Source organism: Nyctereutes procyonoides, unplaced genomic scaffold, assembly GCF_905146905.1.
Source record: "Nyctereutes procyonoides isolate TBG_1078 unplaced genomic scaffold, NYPRO_anot_genome, whole genome shotgun sequence".
Taxonomy (NCBI): Eukaryota; Metazoa; Chordata; class Mammalia; order Carnivora; family Canidae; genus Nyctereutes; species Nyctereutes procyonoides.
In genome coordinates, this window is record NW_026575117.1 from 23,225,991 (window position 1) to 23,252,126 (window position 26,136).

The following is a 26,136-nucleotide window of genomic DNA, read 5'->3' on the forward strand; positions in this document are numbered from 1 at the left end:
GAATGCAGCGCAGCCCCTTTAAGAGACTAGGGCCAACTCGCCATCAGGCTGCTGGGGAAGGCAGCCTGGGAGATAAGATAAGGCCGTAGGGCTGGTGTAAGCCAGGGTCCAGAGCCACAGTGGCTGGGCTACTGATAGACAAACAGGAACCAGGGGCGATAAGGAGGAGGTGCCAGCTACTAGACCTAGGCTGGCAAGGGGTGGAGCAGCCAGCTTACCCACTGGGACCTAAAAGGCGAAGGGGATATTAATGGTGGGCGTGCAGGGGGCGGGCACTTGCATTCTCCTGTATCCTATATATTTACGATCATGTTTTTAAAACCCTAATAGGCCGTATTCAAAGGACTGACATGTAGTCAATGTTCAATAAATTTGTTTGTTGGGTTCTTGATGTCCTCTCTACTGATACCTTTATGCTCTAGTAAGATGCTCTGATAAGCATCATAACGTTTTGAGATTACCTGGTTTCTTGCTCAAACTAGAAAAAACCCTGGCAAGGACTTATTCTGAAGAGCCTGGAGCTGCTCATTTGCGCATATCTGCATAGATTTGCATGTGTCCTACATGTAGATACTTTTATGCTGGATTTAGATTTCCCCAAATCAGAAGCCTATTTTTAAAGGAATAAAGAGGAGATTTATCTCGACTTATTCCTGCCCACCTTTCATCTGCATCCTCTAAAGATGCAAAAAAAAAAACAAAAACAAAACACACAACAGAACACAGCGTCTGCAACTCAGACATATAAAGACGACCACCTGTGGCTGGCATTGTTTATGCAGATACAAACAACCCTGTGCCTGTCAAGGTGTTTCATTTCTTGGTTTCTATTCAACTCCTGGTTCCACTCTCCAAACTCCTGAGTGAGGCCGGGAATTACGAAGGCAAAGAAACCCTGTGGCTGGACAGCCAGGAGCTGAAATGCCTAGAAGCCTTCAAGGATTGTTCGCTGTACCCGGCAGAGAAGCTGGAGGTGCGTGCATGCACCTGAAACCACCTTCCCACCGCTTCCCGTCCCAGGGCGAGGGATGCCTTGGACTACCTTTGTCTGTTCTCCTCCCTCCAGGAATAAATAAAAATATCGTCCCTTCCCCCAATCCTGGCTCCTCGATTGGCCTGCCAGGCAAATATTTCATAATGTGGGCTCATCCAGTTGGGCACCATGCCAGAGCCCAGCGCCTCAGGTTGCCAGTGTGCTCCAATCAGGCGGGGCAAGCCTGGGTGGGACTAGGGCTCTGGCTGTCCACGTGGGAGGCCTGGGAGGCCGGCGGCGGCTTACTCAGGTGGATGCCTCAAGGTGGGAGTCGCCACTTGCCTGGGGCTGGGAAGAGGGGACAGCGCTGTCCATCAGCCAGCTTGAGCCAAGCCAGCACTGAAGGGGTTAAGGCCAGTCAGCCTGTGTGGCTGTTAATGATTGCTACCCACCGGGGACCTGGTAAGTATTAAAGGGAACCTTTTCCCTATTCCTGAGTGTGACAGGAGTCAGGGCAGGAGCAAGCAGAGGGGACGGCTAAGGCGAAGAGCCAGTGAGCGCCGGTTGTCTGTCCGCTGACTGTCTGGGAGGCTCTGGAACCCGTAAGGGCGCACGAGGTGCACCCACTCGGCCAGGTAAAGCAGGCTTTGGCTCCACCTGGACACAGACTCTCAGCTAGGGGCCAGGTTGCGCATCGCGCTGTTAGAAGGAAGCGCTGAGGGCCGTTGTAGTCCAGGAGGGTGAGCCACTTGGCACAGAAGCTGGAGATACAAACCGTTGTCTGTCCTGGTGCCGAGACAATGGTTTCCTGTGGCCACCCTGCGCGCGAAGCTGGAGCAAGCTGGAGCGGCTGCTCTCCTCCCTCTCTGAGCCATTGTCTCCGGAGAGGGGCCCAGGAGCCCTGGGCAGAAGCGCCGTGGGCTTCTGGCAGGCTGATTTCTGGGCACCGGCGGGAGGGGAGGCGGAGGGGGCCCGGCCACAGAGGCTGGGATAGTCGTGGCTCAGAATCAGGTGTGGAGAGGTGGAAGGCAGGGATGGGAGGTGGCGCAGAGAGTTGGCAATGGGGGTGGGGCGGGGTGGGTGGCTCTTAAGTCATTAAGAAGACAGAGTTTGTCATTTGGGAGCCAGTCTTTCGGGCTCAGGTGTCTCTTGTTGCCTTTCTCTCAACTTCCTATTCAGGTCGATCCTTCTCTCAGTTTCCAAAACGTGTGTTCTTTGACCCAGGCACCTCCTCCTGACAAGGGTACAGGGAGTGTGGACCAGAGCTCCTGGGTTTCGCTGGAGGGGTGGATGGACTTTTTTCAGCTGAGGGTGGGGTGTGTGTGTGTGTGTGTGTGTGTGTGCGCGCGCACACGTGTATATATACTCACACATGCACGTATGACAAAAAAATGAAAGCCTGATCTGTCTCCAGTGCAGAAATGTTGACCTTACCCCCACTTAGCCAGGAGCGCTTTCTGTCCCCGGCCTCTTTCTTGGGATGAAAAAGCTTTGCGGACATAATGATGATGTTAGGTGGCCCTGGAGGGGTTTGCTGGGCAGGAACAGAGCACTCCCTGTGCCCGTCTTGAAGGCAGATTTGAGAGATAAGGCTAACCCAACCCCCTGGCGGCTTGGCTTTCTGCTGGTCACTGCCTCTGCCTCCGGCTGGGCTGCCTACAGGCAAACAGAAACCAGGCACAATAAGGGGGAGGGGCCAGGCCTGGGACCCAGAAGGGCGAGAGCAAAAGCAGCCAAGTTTCTGGGCATGTGAGCCAAGAAAGGGGGGAAGTAGAAATGGGAGGAGTGGGGCCACTTGTGTTCTGTCCTGTACTGAAAGAGTAAGCCATACATGGGTCTGGGCCACCCTCCATGCTCTTGTTCCCAAGGGGAGACACACGGAGGAACTGGCATTCCCAGGCAAGGAGGGCTTCCTGGGCATGCAACCTGCACAGGCACCCCACAAGCTCAGAAGAGCTTGGTTTAATGCTCTGCTGTTGCCATCCTGACATTCATAATTTTTGAACAAGGGGCTGTGCATTCTTATTTTGTTCCAGGCCAGGTGAATTATGTAGGCTGTGCTATCCCCAGGCCCAGCCAGAAGTTGCAACAGCAGCATGGTTGCTCACATGCTCCAACAGGTGTAGGCAGACTCACCTGTTACTCAGGTGTCACTTACCAAGACGGCTCCTGTCCTGGCCAGGACCAGCGCAGCATCCTTCTCGCTCCCCTTCTCTCCACTCCCCTCTCCAAACCATCCTGTTTTCCCTTGTTGCAGCTTCCTGCCTAGTCTTCCTTCAGGGCTATTGCCTGGCAGGGGAACAAGGGTGGGGACAGCAGTGTCCCTGACCTGAATCCTTCCTTCCTGTGTCCCTCTTCCCTTTCCTCTGCAGGCCTTACCTGGGCCCTGGGCTGGGGTCTCGGCCTAGGAGTGCCTCTGCGATCTTCCTCCCTTCTCTCAGCCTGGGTGATTGATGAAGGCACTCTGGCACCTGCTTCGTGTGCTGTTTGCTTAGGAACAGATTGTTGCCCTGCGATCGCCACAGGCTCCAGGTCTGGGTGCTGGGGTGGGGGCGAGGAGGTGCAGGCAGAGGGGAAGGCAGACTCCCACGCCCACCCGCAGTCCTTGGTGGCAGCCCCTCCAGCTTTTCTCCACGTGACTGCTCTTCCTTGCTCTAGACTAGAGGACCCTGCAGACCCTGCAGACAACCTCTTTCCTCATCTTCCCTCTGGCCTCTGCCAATCCACGAAGGAAAAGGAAGGCAGGGGAGGAACAGTTTGCCACCTCTCTTCTCCCCATCAGCTGGTGCTGCTGTGTGACCTTCTCCCGAGGCTCCACAAGCCTGCCCCCAACAGGGCTGTCAGTAAGAACATTGTCAAACCTTGAAGTGGAGTCTTGATGCTTATGGTTTAAAATTGATGGGTTGGGATCCCTGGGTGGCGCAGCGTTTTGGCGCCTGCCTTTGGCCCAGGGCGTGATCCTGGAGACCCGGGATCGAATCCCACGTCGGGCTCCCGGCGCATGGAGCCTGCTTCTCCCTCTGCCTGTGTCTCTGCCTCTCTCTCTCTCTCTCTCTCTCTCTCTGTCTCTGTGACTATCATAAATAAATAAAAAAAAAATTAAAAAAAATAAAATTGATGGGTTATCCAAATTAATTTTGGTGGGACTTTGAAATGTATCATTTGATTTAAAATGTTTGACTTTGTTGTTGGCGGCCACTGATGTCCCTTTATCTTTGGTTTAGCTGAGGACTAGAAGGGTGTCTGTATCCCCTGAGGACCCTGAGCACGTATCAGTGGGTAGATGGACAAACTGGTTTGGAAGTAAATGTTTCAGGCAGTCAAAAAATAGCCCCACACTGTCCAGTGGACTGTCACACGGTGGCAGAGTGCACTGTCACTGTCCTGCCCAATGTGGTTGTCCCAGCGACTGGACTGTCCGGCCACACAGTGAGATGGGGCTAGCATGACTGAGGAACTGAAATTTTAATTTTATTTCATTTTCATGACCTAAAATGTAGATAGCCACCTAGGACTCACGGCTCCTGAGTTAGACGGCATGGCTTTGGAATAACGCTCTTACGTGATTTCCTTTATTTTATTAATAATCATAACATCAGCTATTTGCTGAGCGATTATTATGTGCTGAGCATTTTCCTCTGTGCCTTATGTCTGTGATCCTGTTTAACCGAACCACTCTAGTATCACTCCATGTTCCAGATGGCGAAACTAAGACCCAGAAAGGTAAAGTGATCAGTACTGGCCAGCCACAGAGACTCTGAACTCTGACACCACTGCTCTCAGCCTTTTCCTTAAGGCTATTGCACACTCCGTCCATTCTTTGTCTCCTCACTTTCCTTCCCTGGGATGGCAGGGCAGTTGGCTACAGTTGTCGTCGATCCACAGAGTTGGGGGAGGGTGGGATGGGGAAGACAGCGATGGCTTTCCCCAGGGACAGCCGTTTTCTGGCTGGTTCCACGGGTGGCCTGTGTTCCCAACTCCCTTTGGCTCCTCCCTACAGCGGCCAGCAATCTGAGGCCATTCCTCTGCCCTCAGAGCCTTGGCAAACTCCCCAAGTACATGGCAAGTTCCAGACTCCTCGCTCCTGGTTGAAGGAGGTGTTGAGAATTTCCCATAATCCCTCTGTGTCTCACATGCCCATTACTCCCAGTCTTCTAGGCGAGATGAGCAGCTGAGGCCTCCCTGGAGGGCAGGGACAGACACGGTTCCCCCCACACCCCAGAGCAGGTGAGGGGCAATACTAACACTAGAGTTTTGCTCTCATCCCACCTGCCTTTGCCCCCTTGCTCATGTGACTTCCTGAGGTGGGGCGCTCCTTCCCCCAGAAGCGGTTGTCCCGGCTCCTGCTCTTCTGTTCCCATTGATTTATCGCTCTCCTCTTCCCCAGACAAAGCCCCTGCTTCATAGACTCTTATCAGAGTCGGCTGGCCAGTTGGGCGGGCCGCAGAGCAGATGGAACCTCACATCCCCCAGCAAGAGAGATTTGAAGCTGAGCCCTCCTGCCTCTCGCTCGCAATTCAATATCCCAAAGCAGGACGGCACCTGTGCGCCCCCCCCCCCGCACCCCCACCACTGTGGCAGGACCCTGGGCCTGCCTCTGCTGGTGCTTCCCCACACGGCCCTCCTGCTCTTAGTGGTGCACGAGGCGCTGGCCGGGGTGGGGCCACAGGGAAGGCCCAGGCGGTGCACAGTGTGTATGTGGCTGCCCTTCCAGAGCTCTGTGCCTAGGCAGGTGCTGTCAGACTAACGTGTATGGTGCCCCCGCTCCACGTCACACACAGTCCCCACAGGGTTATGGGTGAGAGAGTCTGTGGTTTTCATCCCTGTGTTTTTGCAGCCAGCCAGGTGGAGCTGGCCGTCTACCTTCTGAAGCATGAAGTTCTCTCCCTCTTCCTTCTTAGCCACCAGGAACTCAGGTGGGACAAATAGCAGGAACTTTGTCTTCTCTCTCCTGTCGCTATAGTTGGGGCAATGCACCTCAGTTACCCTGACTCGAAAATGGGTCTTGCCTTCCTCCCAGTGTGAGGACCAGACTACGTGAGCTTAATTTTTTCCCTTTGTTCCATTCCCCTTTGTTCACCTGTGTTGTTCACTACGTGAGGCATACTTAGGACCATTGTTTCATTGTTAAAACAAGGAAGCTGAGGTGCCAAACAACTTGACCCTTGCAAATTGCTGCATTGGTAGCCGAGAAGGCATTTGTAGCTTTTGAGGGTGTGGAAGGAGGGCCGTAAGCCTGGTTGCATTGCTGTCTGAGCACTTACTTTGTAGAATTCTTTCCCTTGGGGTGGGCTGGGCTGGGCTGGGCTGGGCTGGGACTGCTCTCTGTGGGACACCAGAACCAAATCTGCTGAGCTAGGAATGAAGAGAGCTGGTTCCAGTGACCTTGCAGAGGCCTGGAAGCAGACAGCTGGGCTGCCTCAGCTTCTGAAGGGTAGGGGTGTGGGATTCAGCTCAGAGCTGGGGGAAGGGGTAATTAATTATTGCCCTGTCCCTTTACCTCTTGGGATCCTTGCTGACCGCTGGGAGCAGGCCACTTGGAGGCCGAGAGAAGAGCTTGGTGCCTTCCCCCTGCTCCCATCTAGCTTAGCTGGGGCCACTCAGAGGAAGTAGAGAGGAAGTAAAGATGGAGTCAGAACATTAGTGCTTCCTTCATTTCCTTCCCAGAATCACAGTCCTGCACACTTGGAAGAGCTATCGGTGCTCTGGCAGTTAATGCACGGCCCTCCCAGGGAAGGTATTTCAGCAATTCTTCATCCACCAGAAAGGAGACAAGCCTGGCCTCCCAGAGGGCCCAGTGGTACCCCGATCTCCATGGGGGAGAGGGTGGGCAGGAGGGCGCTTGAGAGGCTTGACAGAGCAGCTCTTTACCAACAAAAAGGAAGAATCTCAACATGTTAATAACGGGCATGGTTATGCCGAGTATCCGACCTGCTTATCTTCAATTTTCAGAAGGCAAATGGAATCCCACAAATTGAAATAGTGTGAAGATAAGATTATCCAAGCTGGGGTACAAGATCGGCACAGAGAGTCCCCGTGAGGTTCCCAAGTGATGTTCACCACCGCCCGCTCGGCTCCACACACATACACAGGCCCGCGCACGGGCGCGCGCACACACACACACACACACACACACGGGGAACTGTGACCCAGACTAAGAGTACACGCGAGTACTACCCTGACCCTGCTGTTCGAGGCTACTTTCCAGGCCCAGGGCAAGGACTGGCAGGTGATACGAAGAGAGACCAGAGAAGGACACAGTGGGGAAGGGAGGAAACTGGGCTCTGGTGCCCTGATTTGCCATCTCCACCCCTTGGCTACTGAGCCAGCTCATCTGCTTTCCGAGTGAGGTAGGGGCCAAGCTCTGGTAGATGTCCCCCCCGCACCCTGTAACTGGCCATACTAGGTAAGGAAAATGACTTTGGGCTCTTTGGGGGTGGGGATGGGGGTTGTGAGGATGGGCAGAGTCAAGCAGGAAAGAGGGTAGCACAAGTCTTCCCTCCTGGACACTCAGCCCCATGGCCTAGCATTGTAGGGCATCCCAAGCTTGCCTGGGGGAGAACACCCTGTTCTTGACAGTTTGGAAATCACTGTGGCATGGGAGGGGGGAGGGTGCAAGGGCAGAGCGGAGAGGAGAGAAGCAGTACGAATGTACGGCTGGCAGCTGGGTCTCCAGAGCCGCCATAACTGGACTTTTTGCTCTGTGGGCAGCACGTGGAAGCGACCGTGCCGTGCAGAGGGGCTCCTCCTCTCCTGCAGACACCCAGAAGTGCCACCAGGGCCTGACCGCTTTTGGCCTCTTCTCTGTGGCAGCAATTGGCAGGAGCACAGAGGGCCTTTGGGGGGGAGAAGCCGGCTGGGGTGGTGTATTTTTCTCTAGGAATGACCGGGATTGCTTCAGGATTCAGGCGCACCAGCACTGTTGGAAACGTCGACCGAGCTGGTTTTAATTGGAACAGAATGCTGCAGCAGATAAAGCTCCTTGAAGGGGGAGGTGGGGAGCAGGAGCCAAACCTCTCCCTACTCTCCCCACCTCTGTCCGCAGCAGCAGTCCTCTCTGGAGCACAGATAGTCTTGCTTGGAATTTGCTAGCTGGGGAAAAGAAGGAAGTGGGAGGGATGAGCCACAGGCAGCCCTCCTTCCCACTGGCCCCGTGTCCTTTCCCCACCAAATGAGCTGTGATGCCAGAAGCCAAAGTGCTCTCAGGATAGGGAAGCCTTGCCAGGGCTAGTTCTCTGTCAGCAGATTCTCAGGAGCCATGGAAATGAAGCAGCTTGGTGGAGGGCAGATAATCAGGAGGCGCCCAGAGGGCAGGAGGAGTGGAGTGTATTTGCCTAGTTGTTCAGTGTCTATCACGGTGGAGCTCCAGGTGTCCAGCCTGGGTGTGCAAACACGCGTGCCCTGCAAGGGGTCATGAAGACTCGGGCTGAATTTGCTGCTTTTGTGTCTTGTCTTGTTTCACATTTGCTGCTTTTGACTGCGTAGTGCCAGGTAGCCCTCCAGGTACATGCTGATTCTTGGGGAGGATGTTTGGAGACAAATCACTACTTGGTTATCTCTGTGGTGAGGCTGTCACTAGGACCTAAAGGCCACTGTATCTGGAAGTAGGAAAGCCTTGGCTAGATAGAGAGAGGGAGGGACGCTTGCAAAGTGGGTAGGATTGGCCTCCGTTGTTCTTCGTAATTTATTGGCATTGGCACTTCTGGAGTGCCGGCCCCCTTCCGCCCCGCATGCACAACCCCTGCCCCATATGTGGCCTTCTTAGGTGTGTTTTTCGCTTTCTAGCTCCGGCACCTGGCATATGTCTTGATTTTTTTTTTTTAAAGCAAAATAGTCATAGCCATTATCTCTTATGCATAAAATATTTCACATTTTGAAAGTTCACAGCTATTATTTCATAGAATTAGAAGGTACCTCAATCTTTGAGAAAATGAAGAACCAAAGAAGTCACGTCACACTGCTAATTCATGCTGGGTCTTCGACTGAAAGCCTGGTTTTGCCGAATTGTCCCTTCACTGATGGCACTGCCATTGAGGCCACCTTCTTAGATACAGCAGATACGGTGACCACCTAGTGGGTGACCCAGCAGGTTGTCCCTGCTTCCGCACAAAATCTCCTCTACTACTTGAGATGCTCCCCCTTTACGGGTGAATTCAGGAGGTCCATCTGGAGATGAGTTTGTAACCATTTGTCCCTGGGAAATGGAGACCTTGACATTCCACCCCCCACCCCCGGAAAAGGAAGGAAGAGTGAAGAAAACTTGTTACCTAGCCTTGTTTTCCTCTTTAACTGGTAAATTCTTCCTGACGTCTCACCTAAAACGAAAGCCTGTCAATTCTGTGCAGTTTAGTGCTCAAAGAAAAGAACCCCAGCTAGGCGTCCTGCCTGCCTGACCCCTGAGGGTTTCTGAGCGCTCACCAAGCAGGGGGAGCCCCTGAGCCTTCGTCCCTCCTGCCCTCCTGCCGTGCACTGATTTCACTGAGCTTGGGAGACGTAATTTAACTTACACCTTAAGCAAAGCCTGCGGGAGGCCCCTGAGCTCAGCTTGAAAAGAAAGGGGGTATTTTTGCCTTCTAGAGGAAGAAAACTCATTTTCCCAATGCACCCCCACCCCCTCCTCCTGTGCATATGAGCTTAATTTTCTTCCTCTCCTAATGAAGATGGATCAAAGCCAAGCTATATATTCAAGAGGGAGCCAGGCAGGGGAGCTGAGTGAGGGGGCGAGGGGGCAGAAGCAGAGCTTCTCTCTCGCGGAGAGGAAGTAATTAATTTTAAGAGAAGGCACAGATAGAGAAGCTCTTGGTAATAGAGCGTCGAACTCCCAATGCAGGTGGCTAAAATGAAGTCGGAGCCTGGCGAGTCTCTTTGTTTGTCCATTCACTCCTTGATTCAACGAATATTTGTTAGGCACCTATTGTGCCCAGGCGGAGACCTCAGGGTGGCATCAGGAGCGAGCCCAGATGCCCATAACCATAGCAGGGCTTGGGTAGTCGGACGGAGAACGGGAGAGGTAGGATCTGGCAACTGAAGCCTCTTGTCACCATGTGCAAAAACACCACAGAAAGGTTGGACGCACTGACCGTCTGGGTTTAGGATTCGCTACTTAAGGAGCAGCAGCTGTTGACGCCAGCTACACGCAACCAGCTGGTCTCCTCGGGGGCTCAGTGGCAATGTTGTCCATTCGCTTCTCCATTCGCGGGTTGCACTGTTCTCTGAGCTCTGACCTCAGTCCAAGAAATTAGATTAGCCCTTCCCTTTCAGTGTCTGTTGTGACATCATGACAGGCTGTGATGACAACAGGCTGCCTGGTGCTGCTGTAAAGAACCATGTCGGCCAGAAAGGATCCTGTCACCTGGAGACAGAAACGGAACGATGCAGGAAGCCAGAGGGGCTGACATTTGATTTCAAAACAGCACATCCTGGCAGCGGAAGGTGACGGTGGGTCCGGAGCCTCCTTTGCTAGAAGCCTTTGTGAACAGCCAGGACACTTAAGAGACTGACTGCAACTGAACCTGCCTGGAGGCAGGCGGCTGGAAGACACGACGACCCGCAGAAGGCCCTCGCAGTCCACGGGCCCTAAGACCCAGGGGCACTGGGAAAGGGGGAGATCTGACTGTCTTCCGCCACTGGGGGTTCAGGGACTGTCGCCGCGATGCAGACCTCCTGGGCCCTGAGCGGATCTGATGGCAGGCAGCTGGGACTTCCCATATGGCATCTGGGGAGATTTTCAGAAGTAGACACACGGTGACCCCCTCTGAGCCCTGTTTGATGCCCTCTTCATCACAAGCTTCGGGGGGAAGCTTTCCTTTCCGTCCACCAGAGCCAAGAAGCCGGGTCCTTGCCACCAGCTCCGTGTGCACCACCTGCCCCGCAGCGGGACCCCAGGCCTGTGTCTTAAGGGAGCAGCGCGCCGGGGGACGCCGCACAGGCCCCGCTCGCTGCGCCCTGTCTGCGCAGAAGTCTGGGCAAGCTGAGAGGAGTGTAGAAAGTTCATCTCAGCTGCCAGGCAGCGGCGGCAGCAGCGACGACAGCGGCATGCATCCGAGCCTCCTCTAACCCCTGTGCCCACAGGAGCAGAAGGGGCTCTGAGAGGCACGTTGCCTTCAGCCCAGGGGCCCGTGTTCTGGGCTGGGGGGCCAGGAGGCAGGGAGGCTGCCTTCCTGCAGGTCGGGCTGGCTGAGCGTCTGCCGTGCAGATGGGAATGCAGCCCCAGCCTGCTCTGCCCGCCCAGCCACTCTGCGTCCTCAGCTCAGTGAGGTCGGGCTACCTGGAAGTTGTGCACCTGCTCCGCGCACGCCCGCCTCTATTTCAGCCTTTTCTCCTCGGGGACCTGAACCGGGAGGATTTCATCCTTGCTCACTTATTCTGCCTCCAGCACTCAGACGGCAGCACTGGCGCCGGATGCTAGGAAGCCACAGGCCCTCCCCAGGACACCTGGGCACCCCCCACCACCACCTGGGGAGATCCCCTCCCCCCACCAGCACCAGAGCCAGGAGGAGGGGGACCCAGCAGTGCCCGCCTCACGCCCTGAGCTGGGGCACCCAGACCGGAGGAGGACTTACTTCTCGGAGGGATGGTAGGAGCAGGGTGGCTGGCAGGTCCTCTGAGGCTGCCGAACAGGGAACAGAGCTGCCAAAAGGATGTTGAAGTTTCGGGCTGATCGACGGGTCAGGTAGGGATTCCTTCAGTGGACTGTGAGCGGCATTCAGCGAGCAGGTGGGGGGCAGCTCGTTGGGCTGGGGGCTTCGGAGTGAGGGCCCTGCCGGGCCTGACCTGGAGAAGGGAGAAGAGTTAGGTCAATGGCTGCTGCATTGCAGTGCTTGTGAAGGGGAAGCTATTTTGAAATTGGTAGCGCCGGGATGGAGAGAGGACGTCATTTGTAGGGGTTGCTGGGTAGGAGAGTCTGGGGCAGGGAAGAATTCGCTGTACCTTGAGAGACCTGTGCCGGCTGACAGCAGATTGTGTGTGTGCCTCTGTGTGTGTGTGTCTGTCTGTCTGTCTATACCAGTGCCTGTGGGGAAGGTTCCAGCAGTTATCACAGGAACATGTAGAGCAGAAGGGGACTGGGGGGGGGGGTGGACGTGGGAGGTGGGGAGCAGGCGCTCTGTGCCACCGGGAAAAGCAGAGATGTTGGCACCTTGAGCACCTTATTTTCACAGACTGCTCACCCCCAGGAAGGGGGAGAGCCAGGGGTGGGGAGGACTGGAAACAGCTACCGTTTCTTGCAAAGATGCCCTGCACTTAAGTTAAAGAGAGCATCCCTGTCAGAGGGAGGAGGGAATAAAGTTTGGGAAGCGGGGAGTAGGTTAGCAACGTGCTGGAGGTAGAGCCCAGGCCTGGAGGCTCGCTTTCCTTGGTGGCGGCTGGTGTGCCACCTGCCAAGCAACCCTGGCTGTTCGTTGTAGGAGAGCTCAAGTGGCCTGGTGTTAGGACCCCCGAGCTTGGTGTGGCCTCAGCAGGCTCTGTCCAGGTGCCTGCCTCTAAGGGTGGATTCAGCCTGTTGTGGGCTCTCCCTGTCTCTGGAGAGACATGTGTAAAGAGGACCTTAAAACCCATCCAGCCCCTCCACTGGCTGGATGCTGGAATCCTACAACACACTTGCCAAGTGGTCACCTGCTTGCAGAATCCATCTCAAATGGCTGCCATTTGTGGCTTAGACCCACGGCACCAGCCCCCCTCCTAGTCCTATCTGCTACCCTTCCTCCCCTATCTCCCCCCCAAAGCCACCAGGAAACTAGCCTGACATTCAGCCAGCCAGAGAGCCACAGCAGGACTTCCCAAAGGCACATCCATGACTCTGCTCCGCATCTGCCTCTGCACAGACCCTGCTTCCTGGCAGGCTGTCCTCCCGGCACCCCACCCCACTCCCAGGCCACAGCATCCCTTAACTAGATCTGACTGTTGAGCCGGCACCAACCTCAGTGCCCAACAGGCCCCGAGGTCTCAGCTGCATTCCAGCCCCTTAGACGCAGAAAGCCTGGACTCGGAATAAGAACGGGGCCCCAGCCCAGGCTCAGGGTTGGAGTTTCTGGATCTCTGGTTTTCCTTAAAGAAAGAGATGCTACATAAAATAGAAGGAGTCCAAGGTCACAAGAGAATTCTTTCAGCAAATAATGAGTGAGCAGTTTTTATGTGGAGCACTGGCAGGAGCTGTCCCTGGGAGAGAACCTGCCACACAGGAAGTCTTGGCTGCTGGAGGCACCCACCCCCACCCACTCATGCGCACTGTCACCCCTGAAGGGGTTAAGTGGGGCTTATTTCCATTCTCTATCTGCAGTTAGCACTGACTAGTGAATCGTGTCTTCCCAACCCCCCACCAACCGCAGCAGCTTTTTTACAGCCCAGCCCTCCAGCCTGCCTCTCCTGGATGGCAGAGGAGCCGAGGGACCATGTTCCACGGGGTCACCCCTCCCTGCCACTGCCCAGGGCCTGCCGACCCTTTGCCTTGTACCTCTTGGAGAAGGAAGAGGATCTTTATCACAACTTCTGTCTGTTCTTTGCCTCCACAGCCACAATGAAAGACGGAACACATTTCTACACCCAGTGACTGGCCAGGTCCCAGAAGAAAACAAAAAATTTAACCTAAAAACGTATGTCTGCCCCTGTGAGCTGCTTGACCTTTCCACCCTTCACTGCCTACTCCACCCCCCTCCGCCCACTTTGCAGCTGGGAAAGGAAGGGACCTGATGGGGAGCAGAGGGACTTAGGGTCTCTAACCCCAGTCCTGAGAAATGGAAGCTTCTGAGGGTCATCTAGCTCCATCGCCTCACCTACTTTTCCTAGTATCTCCCACATCTCAGGCTGGTGCCTCCCACAGGTTGCGCTGGGAAGACTGAGACAGGTCTGAGATGGGCCTATCACCCAGGGGCCTTTGAAGGAAGTGCTCAGGGAAGCTGATAGAAGCCTGAGAGCCAAATGAGAATTCCTCTCACTGTGTATTTTGGCTCAGTGAATGAAAGGGGGGAGAAAAGATAATTAAATGACTCCCATAGTCCACTGAGCCATTGTAGCTTTTCAGTTAGAAGGAAAAGGAGTTCCAGAGTCCTGAGGTCTAGTTTTTGTTTTTGGTTTTGTTTTTTTTAATTTACAAGAAAGAAAGGAAAATGTCCAAGATTACTGGCATGTGGTCACAGAAGAGTGGTGGGAACTTCCAGCTGAGGTGATGTCTTGATAGCACTTAGGGGATCTAATTTTGTGCTGATGCTGGAACAGTGGGTGGCAGGGTGGGGAATACGGATGGGGCCCTTCTGTTCTTTCTGGATTTTGACTAGTCTCTTTCTTCTCTTTTGGTCAACCTGAAATCAGATCGGCCTTGGACATGTCCAATAAGGCAGGTGGAAAACGCCCGGCTATCACCAACAGTGACGTATCCAACCTCAACATGGTGTCCGAGGTCCCCTCAGAGCGACCCGGTGTCCGGGTGAGTCTGGCCCCCAAGGCAAGCTGGCAGGCAGGAATTCTAGGAAACCTATGAACCTGTCCAGCTGTTCCCATAGGCTCTAAAGAGCAGGTGAGGTGATACTAAAGGAGTGGAGAGTGGGAAGGGAAGATGACTCATACCAGAACTTTGTAGGACACCAATCTCTAGACCAGAGTTTCTCAACCTCAGCACTGTTAGCATTTGGGGCCAGATGGTTCTTTGTGGTGTGGGACTGTCCTTTCACTGTAGGATGTCGAGCAGTGTCCTTGGCCTATACATGCCAGTAGCACCTGCCCCGTGACAACCAACGTCTCTCGACGTTGTTAAATGCCTCTTGTGCGACAAAATTGCCCTGTCCCCTGCCCATTGAGAACCACCGATTTAGGGGAACAGCAAAAGAGGAATAATTCATGAAGGATATGACAATCAAGAACTCAGAAAGGAAGGAGAGCCTCAGGAGGAAGAAGTAATCCAGAAGAATGTGTAATCCAGAAGAAGAATGTGGCACAGATGTAGAATAAGATAAGGGCTGACTCTGTCCATGGAGTTTAACAATGGAAACTATGGGCAGCGCCAGTGGCCCAGCAGTTTAGCGCCGCCTTCAGCCAGGGGTGTGATCCTGGAGATCTGAGATCGAGTCTCTCGTCGGGCTCCCTGCATGGAGCCTGCTTCTCCTTCTGCCTGTGTCTCTGCCTCTCTCTCTCTGTGTCTCTCACAAATAAATAAATAAAATCTTTAAAAACAAAACAAAACAATGGAGACCATGACAAGCGGTAGGATGAGGGCAGAAGGCAAGCTGGAGAGAGCTAAAGGAGAGATGGGAGGGGAGATGGAGAGCCGATGAGGAGTAGGAAGAACTAGTCTTCTAAGGAACCAGACGGTAAGTGGTGGTATAGTCATACAACGAAGTGCTCTCCCAAAATTAAATTGGACTGGAGGATAAATCTTGAAAATGTAATGTTGAGTAAGAAGCAGGTTGCAGAATATGAAAAACGTGGTATCATTTATGTGAAATGTCCTACATGAAAGCAATATGACAGATGCACATGCTTGCAGTACAAGCATGTAACCATGGACAAGGCAGACTAGTTCTGGGTCACCAGTAGCCTCTAGGAAGGAAGAAAGGTAATGAGATTGAGGAGTGGCTCAGAGGGAGTTTCAGCTCTATTTGTCATGTTTTATTAAGGGGAGGAAACCCAACATGTAGTGTTAATTTATTCTCTACTTTTCTGAAATATTTGAAATATTGAAAAATCTATATTTGTAAAAAAAAAAAAAAACAAAACTTGATGGTTAGGGGGAATGAGGGGCAGGAGTTAAAAGCTAGAAGATACACAGGATGGCAGGAAGTCTTCTTGGCCCATTTTGTTTTGTCTCAAGATGTGCGATTAGGAAGGGGAATGGCCCAGCAGATAGGTTCAGGAGGAAGGGGACAGCCGTGAGTCTCATTTCCATGGAGACAGAAGTCAGATGCAGAGGGGCTATTAGCCTGCATAGGGAAGAGGCACTTCTGAGCTGCATAAAAAAGGTACGTGAAGCTAGGAGGTGCGGGGCTAGGAAGTTAAAGACATTCCCATCTGATATCCTCAACTGCTACAGGGAAGTAGGAGGTAGGGTTTTCTGCAGAGAGGAGCGGGATGGATGGAGAGGCACTGGAGCTTGAGAATATGCCCGAGGTTTGGAGAACAGGAACAGAGGTCGACAAGGGGCGTATGAAATATTGTGTGATAATGTCAAAGGATCATCTGAGGTCATAGACTTGACTCTGGGGGGCTACAGACTACAGATGTGTATGGTTTTCTGCCAGCGCCGCTCCCAGCCTGGCTATGAAAGCAGGAAAGGCAGTTGGTTGGATTAGCCTGAGGTGGAGCGTTGCTGGGAGGCTGTGATGGAAAGATAAGGAGGGTATGGAGCGCTTGGCAGGAGAAAGGCTGAAGTGGTGAACTCTGGGAGCAGCTCCCAGGCCACAGGGCAGAGGTGAAGCGATGGCAGATGACACACTGAGAAGGAAGGGAAGGATTTGAGGATTTGCTTACTCTTCGGGTGGTGAATAACTTCCTCAGGTGCCTCATCCCGGCCTTTTATGTGGAATTTTGCTAGTAAAGTTTAAAAAATAATTTTAGCCCCAGTTTAGGGTGCGCTTTATAATAAAGCCCAATTTCTTCTTTCCTTCTTCCTGTAAGTATGTACTAAGTGCTTGTGGTACCCAGATACCTTGCTAGGCTATGGTGATGGAGAGATGCACAAGACCCAACTTCCTCCCTACAAAGAGCTCAGAGTAGAGAAGGAGCTGGGAAGCCAGCAGCTCCATTGCAGTCTGACAAGCTCTAGACTGCAGGAATGGCAGTGAGGGGGTCTGGGAAGTTTTGTGGAGCCAGAGGACCTACTCCGGGCTTAAAGGATGAGTGGGATTTGTCAGGAGACAAGGGAGATGGGGCTCCCCATATCCCCTATGGGAAAGCAAGGTAAGCAAAGTTAGGAGGCATGGGAGAGAACCACCAGGCATTTGGCCTGATGACGAGGGATCCGTCAGCTAGAGGAGCAGAAGGCAAGTCGTGGGCCTGGCAAATCCCATGGATCTGTCCTCATGTGCTGTGCTGAGGAATTGAATTCCCTTCTAAGGATGAGAGGTAGTAAGAAATGTTAAGAGAGTGTCATGATGATACGGTGTTTTAGAGAGTAACCTTACTTTGTGATAGAAGGTGTACACCGGGAAGAGATGATGGCCTGAGAGGAAAGAACAGATCCAAGAACCATTAGGAACATATACTCATCCACCCTGTGCAAATGTTGTATAAAGAGTGATGAAGGAGGGAACTGTGTAAGGTCATCAGGTCAAGTCACAATCCAGGAGGGTTCTGAGTTCAGGTTTGGCCACCTGGGTGGATTGGAGTACCATCTGCCAGGTGAGAAATACAGAACAGGCTTGGATAGAAAGAGGATGAGGGGGCAGCCCAGGTGGCTCAGCGGTTTGGCGCTGCCTCCAGCCCAGGGCCTGATCCTGGAGACCCGGGATTGAGTCCCACGTCTGACTCCCTGCATGGAGCCTGCTTCTCCCTCTACCTGTGTCTCTGCCTCTGTCTGTATGTCTCTCAAAATCTTAAAAAAAAAAAAAAAAGAAAAGGAAGAGGATGAGTTTGGTTTTGTGCTTTAGTCTTGGTTGGATGACCAGTTACAAAGTGGGTGGGTGCTAGGAGACAGGTCTGAGATATGGATTAGAGGATTTTCAGCATATTGCCGGTAGGCGAAGCACCGGGTATAGATGAGATACATAGACAATGTAGAACAAGAAAAACGAGAATTTGAAGTCTGGCTGATGTCCACCGACAGAGTAAAAGCAGAGATTGAGAAGGAGCAGCCACAGATGGAGGAAGGAATACTGTCACAGAAACCAAAAGAAGAGTTTCAGGAAGGACAGAAAAGTCACGCTGTCCGGTGTTTTTGAATGGCCAAGGACTGAGCAGCTTTAATCCAATGACATTGCAATTGCCACTTCAGGAAAGAGGTGGAGAGGGGATTTAGGAGTAAATGTGAGGAGAGGATGTGAGGACCCTTCCCAGGAGCCTGTTACTGTGGAGGAAGAGACGGGAAGCAGGGAAGGTGTTACCTGAGGACTGGAAGGGGACGTAGGATTGAGGGTGAGTTCTGGTGAGTGTGGCTTTGTGAGAGGGGGACAGACAGACCGACAGACTGAGGCTTTAGGATGGAGAGAACTGAGTGTGTTTGCCCAGGAGAAGCAGCCAGAGGAGAAGGAAAAGTTGAAGACATATCTGAGAAGAGAGTATCAATGGAGCAAAGTCTCAGGAAATGGTGGGTGGAACATGTTAGCCTTGAAAAGGAGGGCGACAGCTCTTCTTCTGACATTGGAGAGAAAGAGGCAACAGTGGTAAGGACGGTAATTTTCTAGGTAAAAGGGTGTGAAATCGAGGAAGTGCATGTCTGATGGCCTGGCTGACTCCGTGGAGTGGAGCTGGGTCCACTGTGGGGAGGGTGTCAGGTGCAGGGCTTGGGGTCAGGCAGGGCAGGGAGTGAAATGAGAGGGCTGGCGGGGCTGAGGTTGGGGACTGGGGCTCTGCGCTGACCCCATCTGTACTGCAGTGTGCTACTCATCTGGCAGAACCATCATCATGGACCATAATCTGGCTGTGAGTACAGGAAGGGGATGATTGATATGGTTGCTCAGGGATCTTGAGTTTTTGAGAAGCTCCAGCAATGGCAATGGATGGTGTGTTGGAGAGTACAGCGGACTTCTCCCAATGTGGAGCCTGGGCTTCATAGGGAAATAACTGCAACCAGGACAATGGCTGATAGATCCAGAAAAAAAAAAAAGGAAGGACCGAGGAGCTGGAGATTCCTGTGGAGTAGAAAAAGGTGGTGGTGTTGAGTAATGGAGTGAGAAAGCCCAAAGGATTGGATGGCGTCGGGACATGGGAATACCAGAACTGAAGATGTTAGTGGCGAAGGGGCATGGGCAGCTGTGGGAGTGAGTGTCAGGGTAGCAGCAAATGCTTTTGGAATTGATGCTGTCACAGTACTAATGTTAGGGTATCGGATCGGCCACCATCAAGGACAATGCCCAGTGATAGCAAGACTTAGAATGAAGAGGATGATTGGTACCAGAGTCCTAAGGCTCTGAAGGAATGATCTAGAAGCTGACAGCGATGAGAAGAGCTGAACAGTGGAATATTAGGGATGCTTCCAGAGAGATTATTGCCAGAATGTGGAAGGATGACAGTGTCCATGTGGCAATAAGGAGCTTAGGAGGACCCCTGTGTGTCCTCCCTGCTCCCTGCAATGTCAGACATTCGAGAGAGAGTAGGACTCCAAGAGGCTGATGATGCAGGGAATTTACTGGCATTTGGATGGATCCCAGAAAGCATTATGAAAGAGGTGGGGAGTCGGGCAATAGAAGAAAGACAGCCCAGGAGTGAAATGCGAATTCTTACTTTCTCCTTAAAACAACAACAACAACAACAACAACAACGCTGAAATCCGTGCCGCCGGGAGGCAGGTCCGGCTACTATTTTGAGCCCCATTTTAGAGATAAGAAAGAGAGTCAAGGAATTGGAAATCTGTACCCTTGAGTTAGGAACAGATCCAGGACGCCCCAGGTGCGGAGAGAGCTATGGTGAACCCCCTTCAGGGAGAGCAGAGAGGGAACGATGAGGAAAGTCAGGCAGGTTTCTCTGTCTGCCTCCTCCCCAGGCAACCCGAACGTCCCGCAAGGCCATCGCCTTTGGGAAGCGCTCACACTCCATGAAGCGTAATCTTAATGCACCTGTCACCAAGGCGGGCTGGCTCTTCAAACAGGTGAGACTTCCTCTGCTGTCCAGTTTCTCCTCATCACTCTGATGCCTCCGTAGTTACAGTAATGCCTCCGTGTTTTGCTAGAAGCTGGAGAAAAAGGTGGTGACCTCCTATGGACTATCTTTGGGAGGTCATATCTCTGCGAATGCATCTCCTACTTTTATAAAGACCGAGAGAGGTTGAGTATATTCCCAAAATCACACAGGAAAATTAGTGTCGGATTTGGGAATCCAGCCAGGTCTCCTACTGGGCAGATGGAATGACAGAAACATGCTGGGTCGCCAACCCCACCAGAGCATCCCACTGGCTCATTCTCAGTAGGCCCCTCTTGCTGTGAAGGAAGGGGGCGCGTCCTTAGTCCTGGGGCCCACTAATTCTTCCCAGCTTGACTTCACTGCCCTCCCCGTCCACCCTCTGCCCACTCATCCTGGCTCACCTCTCATCCCTTTTATCTTCTCCAGGAGAGAAACAGGCCCGGGATGACAGCCCTGGAAGGTTGCAGACAATAATCTAATGTCACTTTCCTGTATCTGAGGTCTCGGGGGGGTTGGCTGCCACTTGTCAGGGACAGAGCTGCAGCCAGAGGCAGGATGGCCTTATAGTTAGTGCCGCCCCCCTTTCCCTGCACCCCCTCTCCCACGCCCAGCTCACAGCCCCTCCACCTGTCTCCATGTGTCCCGTAGGCCAGCTCTGGGGTGAAGCAGTGGAACAAGCGCTGGTTTGTCCTGGTGGATCGCTGCCTCTTCTACTATAAAGGTGAGCCTGCTCCTCTACTGGGGCTTGCCGGGGCCACAGGGAGGCAGGGCCCACTGCTCTTCCTCATTCTGCAGGATCACCAGAGTCTGCTTCGAGTGGACATGGGTGGGGGTGGGGGGTGAGGGTACAAATATGCCCCACAGCCTCCGGCACCTGTGGGGCATGACGGCGGGATAAAGACAGAGCCTGCTCACTCACGTGCTCACTCTCTTGCTTCACCTTCAACCATATTTACCAGGAGCCCTCGAGGTTTCAGGCGGAGTTCTAGGTCCTGATGGGGGACACAGTGGGCACAGCGGGCAAACAGGACAGTCATGTGATAGATGGTGAAGTCCTGGGCTGGGCTGTGGGGTAGGAAAGGAAAAGTGGAAGGTCCCTGGTCACTACTAGCAGGTGACCTACCGACCAGCCTGTGTGTCGTTCTTCCTCCCGTCCCCCTGGACCGTCTGAGCTGACCTATGGGGGCAGAAATCTCCGTTTTGTTCACGCTATAGCCACAGCTAAAACAGCGCCTGGCATGTAGTAGGTGCTCAATTAGTGTTGAGTCCATGAATAACCCTCTAGCCTCTACGCTCTGTGTGCACCCCAACACTCACTCTCCCAAGCCTCTCAGAGAGAGAGAGAGAGAGAGAGAGAGAGAGAGAGAGAGACCTAATAACATTGGTGACGCAGACTCTAGGAAGTTATTTTTAAAATATGTACAGCAATGTTGGGTCAAGGAGGTGCTGAGGGACGTAGTGAGGGAGGAGGACAGCCACAGCCCTGCCACACCAGTGCGGGGCCACAGGGAGAGAAGGGTAAAATGGTCTTGTAGCAGGAGAGGCTGTTTCTGTTCCTCCATGCCCCGGGAATGGCAGAGCCCTGACCTCTCTGGGCCTCCTGGGAGCCATTCTGTGAATCATTAACTTTCACAAACAAAGGTTGTACCAGTGACCTTCCAGAATGCTGCTGTACCTGTAGGCCACCTGAACCCCAAGAACAGAAACCAGGAAGGGGCTGCAGAGACAGAGTCCAGTCACATAAAAAAGCCTAAGACTAGGGGAGAAGCACCTGCCCAGGCCTGGGCCCTGGTGCCAGGCCTCTGGGACCCAGGGCTGGCTGGAGCCAGAGTATGCCCGAAGCTGAAGGGAAGCCAGGCTCTCTGCAGAAGAGAAACTCAGGGACTGGCGTGAGGGTAGGAGCTTAAAGGTTGTGAGCTTGAAGGGCATTGTGGTGGGGGCCACCATCTGCTGAGAGATGCCCTCAGAAGACCCCCGAAACATGGGCCTGGACACTACCAGGCAGGAGGCCATCACCTCCAGAGGACATCGGAGGTGTCCTGAAGCAGCCCTGGGTCCCTGGCCCCGGGTTCCTCTTGATCCTCTAGCGTAGCCTTCCTCTGGGCGCCATGCTGACTCTGCACAGGAAGCTGGACCTTAAGCCAAGGATCTTGTATCCGTGATGATGAAGAGGAGAAGGGGAACCCATGAGTTCATAACCCCTGAGCCTTCTGAGCCCTAACTGAGGGTCTCACAGGGTTTCCAAGCTCAGGAAGAAAGAGCTATTCCAGGGAGGTGGGGAGTTGCCCCCCACCTGTTCCACAGAGCGCCTCCCACCTTCTGTGGCTCTGACTGACAGCTGGGGTCCTGACCAGCTCACCCCTGAGGTTCCTTTGGAGATCCAGGATGAATGATGCAGCAGCCTGCTTGTTCACCTGATGCGGGAACTGGAGGGCTCAGAGGTTCTGCAGGGGCCATATAGGGGAAGGCAGAGCCCTGTCAGGAGAAGACAGAGCAAGCTGTCGGGTGCCTGGGAGAACCTCAGACACAGCCCCCCAGAGACACCAGAGCCGAAGGGGGACTATCCACACTGCCATGCCCGATCCTGTTATTGTCCTCTTACGTGTGTCCCTGTTGGAATTTCTTGCTGGGGGAAGCTGCATAGATAGGAGAGTGGCTCAGAATGTTTACCAGGGAGAGGTGCCTGCCTGGCTAAGTTGGCAGAGCATGAGACTCTTGATCTTGAGGTGGTAAGATTGAGCCCCACAGAGGGGTGAAGTTGACTTAAAAAAACAAAAACAAAAACAAAAAAACAAAAAAACGCTTGCTTGGGAGTCAGACTTCTTGGGTCCAAAGACCGATCCACCACTCTCTGCTGAAGTAACGTTGGACGAATTACTTACCCTCTCTGTATCTCAGCCTTCTTACCCTTTAAATGGGGTACGTGAGCAGCAAGTACCTATTGCTGTTCATCATCATAGGGCCGATATACTCCTCCCCTCTCTGCCCACGTGCTCACCAGGCACATGCATCTCACCTGTGCCTTTTTACCCGGCAGATGAGAAGGAGGAGAGCATCCTGGGCAGCATCCCCCTCCTGAGCTTCCGGGTGGCTGCGGTGCAGCCTTCAGACAACATCAGCCGAAAATACACCTTTAAGGTCAGCTGGCCTTCTTCTCCTGGGCCAGGGGGGAAGGGAGGGCCGCTCTCCTAGAGCAGGTGGGGCATGGAGAAGGATCCTGAGCTGCCTCCTCAAGGAGGCCCAAGTGGCAGTGGAAGGAGGGAGTAGGCGGCGGTCCCTGGACTTGGTGCGGGCTGTCGTGGGGCTGAGACGAGGCTCTTCTCTCAGGAGTCAGCTGGGTGGCTCCCCTCGGGTTAGGCCGGTAGGTATGGGCTTCAGCGGTACCACGGGTTTTCCTAGGAGCGAGGTACTACATCCTGAGCCCGTGAACCCTCTGCCCAAAGGCCTGGCAGCAGAGGCAGGGGCCGGGGGCTGCTGGGGTTCTAACATCCCTTCTAGAAAGGAATCCTCCCTACATTGGGCCCAGGGAACTAGACCCCCTGTCAAACTCACTCAGATTTCATCCTCTAGAGAAAATTAGGAGTTGAGTTTGATTACAATCAAGAAATGTGAACCTCATGCAGACTGTAGTTGACGAGAACGATGAGCGCGGGGAGACGGCCCTCGTGCGCCTGCTCAGTGTCACTCCCCGGGAACCCCCGGGGGATCCAGCCCTCAAAGATGTGCTTGCAGCTGGCTCATCACAGGCCAGTGTTTTTCCACATTTAAAAATTCATGACCCATTAAAAACAATTAAAAATACCCGTGCCCCTTTTGTATTTTATGATGCAAAGGCCATAGGCTCCTTTTCATTTCCAAATATAAAATTATGATACCAACTATGCATTTTCTTAGTGCACAGCCCTCCCTCCCCTAGTTGAGAATCACTATCCGCGTCCCTGAAAACCTAAAGCTATGGTGTGAGATGAAAGGAATTGCCGGTAACACCAGGTCAGCATCAGAGCCTCTAGGACCTCAGAGACTCTGCCCTTCCTGTCCTTCACACCTAGTCACCTGGTTCTGGAAAAAAAGGCGGCAGCCCACACAGGTGCTGCTCCAGGGGACAAGGAGGGATGTCTCTGGCACATAATTAGCCTCCTAGGGTCCTGTCTGCCCGAGGTGTGAACAGAATGAACAATTAATAAAACTCTGGCTCCTGGGAGCCAGGTCCTAGCTGGGGAAGTAGAAACAGGTTGTTTAACCAACAACTATGCACATTCGCACCCACACAGCCAAACAGCCTGTCTCACCTTCCCCTCCAGACCTGGGCACAGACAACATCCACAGCCGGGCTCAGCACTCTGTCAGCGTCCCAAGTGGCTGAGCCACATGTGCCCAGCCGCCCCCTCCTCCTTCCCCTGCCCCCCCCCCCGCCAGGAGGGCACTGCCTCTTTAAAACCCAGCTCTGAGGGTGGTGCTCGGTGGCACACAAAGGATTACAATTGTGGGTTTTTCCGTGGCCCTTTCCCAAGGAAAGGAGAGGAGCCGAGAAAGATGGGAGGCTTGTCCTGTTGTGGCCACCAAGCAAGACCCTTGGCTGGCTAATAATGAGCTTGGGCACTATTCCTGCCCGGCCTACTGCTGAACGCCTTACCCTCTTCCTAACCCAGCCCCATGAGGCCTCTGGGGAGACTTCACCCCCTGGGGTAGTTCTGTGGCCCCCTCTCACGGTGCCAGGCTGATGTCGCCTCTGGCTGCCCATCAGCTGCCCTGTCCTTCCCCAGGCCCTCCGTCTTCTCCTGCTGCAAACCATTGTTCTCATGCCTCTGTTTTCTCCTCATTTCCTTGTGGACATGTTTTGTCCTCCAGCTTGACCACGAGCCCTTCGAGTGCAAAGAGAGCATCCGTGTCCCCGTGACGGGTGCCCAAAGGACAGTTCTTCACACACAGGGCACTCACCAGCAAACCGATTCACTTGCTGCCCACTCCCACCAGCCCCAGGTCATACCCACAAGTCCCGCCTGTGTCTCTCTCTTAGCTACCACCCCGTGGCCTCCATGCCAGAGAGCTTGCCCGGACCCCTGCTCTCAGTATCACTGTGCAGTTTCAATCCTGAGAGGCCTCCTTATAGCTCCACCAGCTGTTAGCACCTCCCTGCAGCTGCCCACAGTCTGGGCCCCCTGCTGGAGGGTAGACATTGGCAGGATCCAGAGGAAAGTCTTAGGGGGAAGTAGGATGTCATTGGGTCACGACGCCTGTTGGAAAGGAATCACGTGCTGGGGGACGGTGGTCCAGTGGAGTGAAGGTCCAGCCGAGAAAGCACTTGGAGGGTGTTGGTTTGACCCTGCTGCTTAGGAGAGCCCTGGGGCTTGGTCAGGAGAGCCCCGTCTTCTCTCCTTCCAACCCTAAGAGACTGAGGACTTCACACCTGAGGGGTCAGGGACCGAAGTGAGGTTCACATCTGAGACTATTAATCCCTTGGATTTCTCATGTTGAGTGGGAAGAAACCAGGCTATCTGCTTTTTCTGGGAGATCGAAAGTCTCACTGGGGGAGTGTACTGAGGTCCCAGAAAGAATTCAGCTCTGGAGCATCTCTTCCCTGTAGCCGGAGAACTTTGAGCTTCCCTCCCCGTTAGACAGGCACGTCACTTCAGGCCAGAACAAAAACCGAGGTCGTTTGCAACTGCAGAGCTGGTTGGGAACGGGGCTCAGATCAGCACAGGGATGCCCTGAATCCTCCCGCCCACAGCCCCCATTGCCTTGGGGCAAGCTCTCCACTCCTCGCTCTTGGAGGGCTATGTGGGACATTGCTGTGTGCTGCGGCCCCATGGCGACAGCGAGTAGAAGGGGTGATCTGAATGGCTCCCCACTTCCCTCTGCTCAACGTTCCTGCCACGTCATCTTCTGTCTCTCTCTCTGGTGTCTGGTTGACCTGTTCTCTGCTTCTCCTCCTTCTGACTGCATGAGGACCCCTCCTCTGGACAGGAGCTCTCTTCTGGGTTCCCGCCTGCCGCACCCGCTTGCGGCCGCCAACTAGGTAGCGTGCTCTAACAGTGTGCATGTCCGGTGCATGCGCAGGGAGACGGAGGCCTGGCTGTCTCTCTGCACAGAAGAGACAGTACGAGATCCTCAGAAGCCGAGCTGGGCCATGACTGGCATGTGCCCCGGGGGCGGGGTGGGGGGCATCTCTCCCAGACATTGGGTAATTGCCCTTCAAATCAAAGATGGAATTTGATGGGAAAGTGGGCATGGTAATTGTCCTTCCTGTTTATAATCACCGCAGGTGGGGCAGGTAAGCTTACCTGGCTACTGGACCATTTGGGGGTGTCCAGAGAGCTAGCCCATATGCCAGCTGGAGCACTTAGCATAGCTGGAGGCTGTCCTCCTCACTGTGCTCCTGAGCTCCATGTGGGGAAAGAGCT

General features: G+C 53.7%; 1 protein-coding gene across 16 annotated transcripts in view; it reads left to right on the forward strand.

Annotated features, from left to right (window-relative positions):
- Positions 1–26,136, forward strand: part of PLEKHA6 (pleckstrin homology domain containing A6) — a 140,459-nt gene that overhangs the window by 83,865 nt on the left and 30,458 nt on the right. For 13 of the 16 annotated variants that reach the window (XM_055334189.1, XM_055334193.1, XM_055334190.1 and 10 more), the window contains 5 exons: positions 13,483–13,563; positions 14,279–14,393; positions 19,599–19,703; positions 20,384–20,456; positions 22,773–22,873. In XM_055334189.1, the coding sequence (XP_055190164.1) occupies positions 13,483–13,563; positions 14,279–14,393; positions 19,599–19,703; positions 20,384–20,456; positions 22,773–22,873 (475 nt within the window). Of the gene's footprint in view, positions 1–1,261; positions 1,436–1,486; positions 1,609–13,482; positions 13,564–14,278; positions 14,394–19,598; positions 19,704–20,383; positions 20,457–22,772; positions 22,874–23,375; positions 25,752–26,136 lie in introns of those variants that run through there. The other 3 variants (XM_055334201.1, XM_055334199.1, XM_055334205.1) reach the window with 3 other exon arrangements.